We start from the raw sequence: 5,867 nt of genomic DNA on the forward strand, positions 1-5,867 counted from the left end.
CCCTTAGGATATGTTCTTGAATATTTGAATGCCCCGTACGTGAGGTGACGAGCGCGTACTTGAGCTAATTTTTGTAAATCCGTTTCTATTTGAAGTATTTAAATTGAGCTTTCTTGTTTACTTGTTCATTTTAACTGTAAGTTTTGTACCTGTGCTAGCTTAGAGACTCATGTTTAGCTGGCTTACCTGCTTATTTGCTTTAACTGTGCTATTTGTACTCTGTGAAGCATGTTAGGCTATAATTTACTACTTCGTGTCCTGATTTTTAGCATTGTTCCGACATTTAGGAATCGTTGTTGTTGTCTGTTTAATTTGGGACTACGTGACGGCTTCCCGGGAGATCCCCTGTACTTGAGATATTCTGGACTAAGGGTGCGGGATACCAAGAGATCCCTGACACATGTGTTTCTATATATATATTGGGATACCAAGAGATCCCCGATTTACTTATTGAGGATACCAAGAGATCCTCGGGATACCAAGAGATCCCCCGTGTATATGATGAGGATACCAAGAGATCCTCGGGATACCAAGAGATCCCCGGCTATTATTCCTTGTGAGGGCAGTTTTCCGTGTATTGTTACCTTGGCTTTCTATTACTGCTCTTCCTTATTTACCTGGTTTAGATTCTCGCTGTAGACTTGATTTAAACTGTTTCTGTTATCTCATTATTTATTATGTTTTAGCTCAGTAGGGCCCTGACCTTCCTCGTCACTACCCAACCGAGGTTAGGCTTGGCACTTACTGAGTACCGCTGTGGTGTACTCACGCCTCTTCTGCGCATGTTTTTTTTTCATGTGCAGATCCAAGGCCTCATCCTAGGCATATCATCCTCGTGGTGGAGAGTCCTAGCTGAGACTTGAGGTATATCTGCTACGTCCGCAGACCAGGAGTCTCTACTCTATTCCGGCTTTAGCAGATAATTCATTTCTTTCCTTTCATGTTGTTTAGACATTCTAGTGTAGAGCAGATTACTACATTCTATTAGCCTGTGTTTCCCGTGAGTTTCCGGGTTTTGGGATTTAGTTGTAGACTTCCGCATATTTTTGAGTTGTATAGGCCGAGTGGCCTTATATACAATTGTTATTTCCGTATGTTCAGTTTTAATTAATTATTCCGCAAATGTTAATTTGTTATTCCGCACTGTTAGGCTTACCTAGTTGTAGGAACTAGGTGCCATCACGACATGTTCATGGAGGGTGAACTGGGGTCGTGACAAGTTGGTATCAGAGCTCTAGGTTCATAGGAGTCACGGAACACAGGCCGGTTTATTAGAGTCTCGCTGATCGGTACGGAGACATCTGTACTTATGTACGAGGGGCTATGTAACTGTTTAGGAAAAATCTTCATTTCATTTGAATTTCGCGTTGTGCGATATTTTGGGACATCAATTCTAAACTTCTGACTTCTATTCTCTCACAGATGGTGAGGACACGTGCTACTCGAGATGATCAGGCACCCGCGCCCCCTACTGCAGCCGCCAGAGGCCGGGGCGGGGGGAGAGGTCGAGGACGCGCACGTGATGCAGCCAGAGCACCTGCGCGAGCTGCCGCCGAAGTACCACCAGCAGATCCAGCCGAAGCCCAGGCACCTGGCACACCTACTACTGCCACTACTACTCAAACGCTCCAGGAGACTTTGGCTCAGTTCACGAGCATGTACACCACCTTGGCTCAGGCAGGGTTGCTTCCCATTGCTGCAGCCACATCCCAGGCCGGGGGAGGAGCACAGACTCCCGCCGTCCGCACTCCTGAGCAGCGAGTGCAGGTTGAGCAGGCTCCCGAGATTATTCCGGCACCGCCTGCAGCGCCAGTTCAGCCCAAGGATGGGTCAGCTGCTTCAGAGGACGAGCAGCGGAGACTTGAGAGGTTCAAGAAGTATGATCCCCCAGTGTTCAGTGGATTAGCATCAGACGATGCCTTGGGATTTCTAGAGGAGTGTCATCGTATTCTTCGCACTATGGGCATAGTGGAGTCCAGCGGGATTTCTTTCACTGCTTTTCAGCTTCGGGGAGCCGCCTATGATTGGTGGAGTACTTATGAGATAGACAGTCCAGTCGAGGCTGCTACACTGACTTGGACCCAGTTCTCGGATATGTTTATGAGAGAGTTTGTTCCCCCGAGTCTCAGAGATGCATGGCGCGCAGAGTTTGAGCATTTGCGCCAGGGTGCTATGACCGTTTCAGAGTATGCTATCCGTTATACCAGGTTGGCCAGGCATGCACCGGCTTTGGTTGCTACAGTTCGGGAGAGAGTTCGCAGGTTCATTGAGGGTCTTATTCCACCCATCAGATCTAGCATGGCTCGAGAGTTGGAGGTGGACATTCCTTATCAGCAGGTAGTGAGCATTACTAGGAGGATTGAGGGGCTCCAGAGTAGTGGCAAGGAGAGAGAGAGGTCTCGAGAGTCGGGTCACTACTCTGGTGCCCGTACCCCATCAGCAGGTCGTTATGGCAGAGGTTATTCGGGTCGCCCTGTACATTCAGCTCTTCCAGCAGCCGGCAGTACTCCAGCTCCACCTACACCTCAGGAGCCTTATTATGCACCTCCAGTTTCTAGCGCGCCTCCTGCGCGGGGTGCTTCCAGAGGTCAGTCCAGCAGACCTGGCCCTAGTCAGTCACAGCCACCGCGTCCTCCCAGAGCTTGTTTCGAGTGTGGTGATACACGCCACATGGTTAGGGACTGCCCCAGACTTGGTAGGGGTGCATCTTCACAGACTTCTCAGCCACAGCGTGCTCCTCAGAGTTCTCAGGCCATGGTCACAGCTCCAGCTGCTACCCCACCTGCCCAGCCGGCTAGGGACGGAGGTCGGGGAGATAGAGGTCGCCCTCGAGAGAGGGGCCGGGCCAGATATTATTGTATTCCTGCTCGCACTGAGGCTGTTGCCTCCGACTCCGTCATTACAGGTATTATATTGGTTTGTCACAGAGAGGCATCGGTTCTATTCGATCCGGGCTCTACTTACTCTTATGTGTCTTCTTACTTTGCTCCGCATTTGGGTGTGCCTCGGGATTCTTTGAGTGCCCCCGTTTATGTTTCTACTCCTGTGGGAGATTCTCTTGTTGTGGACCACGTTTATCGGTCATGTTTGGTTACTATTTGTGGTTTTGAGACCAGAGCAGATTTATTGTTACTCGGTATGGTGGATTTTGACATTATTCTGGGCATGGACTGGTTGTCGCCCCATTTTGCTATTCTTGATTGTCACGCCAAGACCGTGACGCTGGCTATGCCAGGTATCCCCCGTGTTGAGTGGAGTGGTACTTTAGATCACACTCCCAGTAGAGTTATCTCTTTTCTTAAAGCTCAGCGCATGGTTGAGAAGGGGTGTGCTGCGTATTTGGCTTATGTGAGAGATGTTACTGTTGATACCCCTTCTGTTGATTCTGTTCTAGTGGTACGGGATTATCCTGATGTATATCCAGCTGATCTTCCGGGCATGCTGCCTGATAGAGACATTGATTTTGGCATTGATCTGTTGCCGGGCACTCAGCCCATTTCCATTCCTCCGTATCGTATGGCTCCTCCTGAGTTGAAGGAGTTAAAGGATCAGTTGCAGGAATTGCTTGGTAAGGGTTTTATTCGACCCAGTGTTTCACCGTGGGGTGCTCCTATTTTGTTTGTGAAGAAAAATGATGGTTCTATGCGCATGTGTATTGACTACCGCCAGTTGAACAAGGTTACGGTGAAGAACCATTATCCTTTGCCTCGTATAGATGATCTATTTGACCAGCTTCAGGGCGCACAGGTGTTTTCTAAGATTGACTTGAGCTCAGGTTACCATCAGTTGAAGATTCGGGAGCCAGATATCCCGAAGACTTCCTTCAGTACTCGATATGGCCATTACGAGTTCCTTGTCATGTCATTTGGGCTGACCAATGCCCCTGCAGCTTTCATGCATTTGATGCACAGTGTGTTCAGGCCATATCTTGACTCGTTCGTGATTGTTTTTATTGATGATATTCTGGTGTATTCCCGGAGTCGGGAAGATCATGAACAGCACCTGAGGACCGTGCTTCAGACCTTGAGGGAGAAGAAGTTATATGCAAAGTTCTCAAAATGTGAGTTTTGGCTGAGTTCTGTGGCATTCTTAGGCCATGTGATTTCTAGTGAGGGTATTCGGGTGGATCCGAGGAAGGTAGAGGCCGTGCAGAGTTGGCCTAGGCCGTCCTCAACTACACAGATTCGCAGTTTCCTTGGCTTGGCGGGTTACTACCGTCGTTTCGTGGAGGGATTTTCATCGATTGCTGCCCCTATGACTAGATTAACCCAGAAGGGTGCCCCATTTCAGTGGACAGAGGAGTGTGAGGCGAGCTTTCAGAAGCTCAAGACAGCTTTGACTACAGCCCCAATCTTGATGTTGCCTACCGGTTCGGGGTCTTATACTGTCTATTGTGACGCCTCGAGAGTTGGCCTTGGAGTAGTGTTGATGCAGGATGGTAGGGTGATTGCCTATGCGTCCAGACAGTTGAAGATACATGAAAAGAATTACCCTGTCCATGACCTTGAGTTAGCTGCCATTATTCATGCCTTGAAGATCTAGCGTCATTATTTATATGGAGTGCCTTGCGAGATCTATACTGATCATCGGAGTTCGCAGCACTTGCTCAAGCAAAAGGATCTCAATATGCGTCAGAGGAGGTGGTTAGAGCTACTGAAGGATTATGACATCACTATCCCGTATCACCCGGGCAAGGCCAATGTGGTGGCGGATGCCTTGAGTCGTCGGGCGGAGAGTTTGGGGAGTTTGGCATATCTACCAGCTTCAGAGAGGCCTATGGCGATGGATGTTCAGGCCTTAGCCAGCCAGTTCGTGAGATTGGATCTTTCAGAGCCCAGTCGGGTTCTAGCTTGTGTGGTTTCCCGGTCTTCCTTATTTGATCGTATCAGGGAGCAGCAGTATGAGGACCCTCATTTACTTGTTCTTAACGACAAGGTTCAGCATGGAGATGCCAGGGATGTGACCATTGGAGATGATGGAGTATTGAGGATGCAGGGCCGGATTTGTGTGCCCAATGTTGATGGTCTCCGAGGGATGATCCTAGCAGAGGCCCATAGTTCGCGGTATTCCATCCATCCGGGTGCCGCGAAGATGTATCAGGACCTGAGGCAGCACTACTGGTGGAGCGGATGAAGAAAGATATAGTTGGCTATGTGTCTAGATGCCTCAACTGCCAGCAGGCCAAGTGTGAGCACCAGCGCCCGGGTGGGTTGCTCCAGCAGATAGAGATTCCGGAGTGGAAATGGGAGCGCATCACCATGGATTTTGTATCTGGACTTCCACGGACCTTGAAGAAGTTTGATTCCATTTGGGTTATTGTGGACCGGCTGACCAAGTCCGCTCATTTTATTCCTGTGTGTACCACTTATTCATCGGAGCGGTTGGCGGAGATTTATATCCGGGAGATCGTCCGTCTGCATGGTATTCCAGTTTCTATCATTTCGGACAGAGGTACTCAGTTTACATCGCGGTTCTGGAGAGCCGTGCAGTAGGAGTTAGGTACTCGGGTGGAGTAGAGCACAACATTTCACCCTTAGACGGACGGACAGTCCGAACGCACTATTCAGATTCTTGAGGATATGCTTCGTGCGTGTGTGATTGAGTTTGGAGGGTCTTGGGATCATTTCTTGCCACTGGCGGAGTTTGCTTACAACAATAGTTATCAGTCCAGCATTCAGATGGCGCCGTATGAGGCTTTATATGGCAGGGGGTGTAGATCCCCCGTGGGTTGGTTTGAGCCGGGTGAGGCCAGGCTATTGGGAACAGAGTTAGTACAGGATGCATTGGAGAAGGTTAAGACGATTCAGGATAGACTCCGTACAGCCCAGTTCAGACAGAAGAGTTACGTGGACAGGAAGGTTCGTGAT

At 49.3% G+C, this 5,867-nt stretch overlaps 1 protein-coding gene across 1 annotated transcript in view; it reads left to right on the forward strand.

Annotated features, from left to right (window-relative positions):
• LOC109231550 overlaps positions 1 to 5,444 on the forward strand; it is a gene marked incomplete at its 3' end in the record, with an annotated part of 20,490 nt that extends 15,046 nt beyond the window's left edge. Inside the window, exons 3-7 of the mRNA XM_019397210.1 lie at positions 3,124 to 3,235; positions 3,305 to 3,604; positions 4,094 to 4,376; positions 4,839 to 4,935; positions 5,178 to 5,444. Of these exons, the coding sequence (XP_019252755.1) occupies positions 3,124 to 3,235; positions 3,305 to 3,604; positions 4,094 to 4,376; positions 4,839 to 4,935; positions 5,178 to 5,444 (1,059 nt within the window). The remainder of the gene's footprint in view (positions 1 to 3,123; positions 3,236 to 3,304; positions 3,605 to 4,093; positions 4,377 to 4,838; positions 4,936 to 5,177) is intronic.

The sequence above is a fragment of the Nicotiana attenuata genome, chromosome 8 (genome assembly GCF_001879085.1).
Source record: "Nicotiana attenuata strain UT chromosome 8, NIATTr2, whole genome shotgun sequence".
Lineage (NCBI taxonomy): Eukaryota > Viridiplantae > Streptophyta > Magnoliopsida > Solanales > Solanaceae > Nicotiana > Nicotiana attenuata.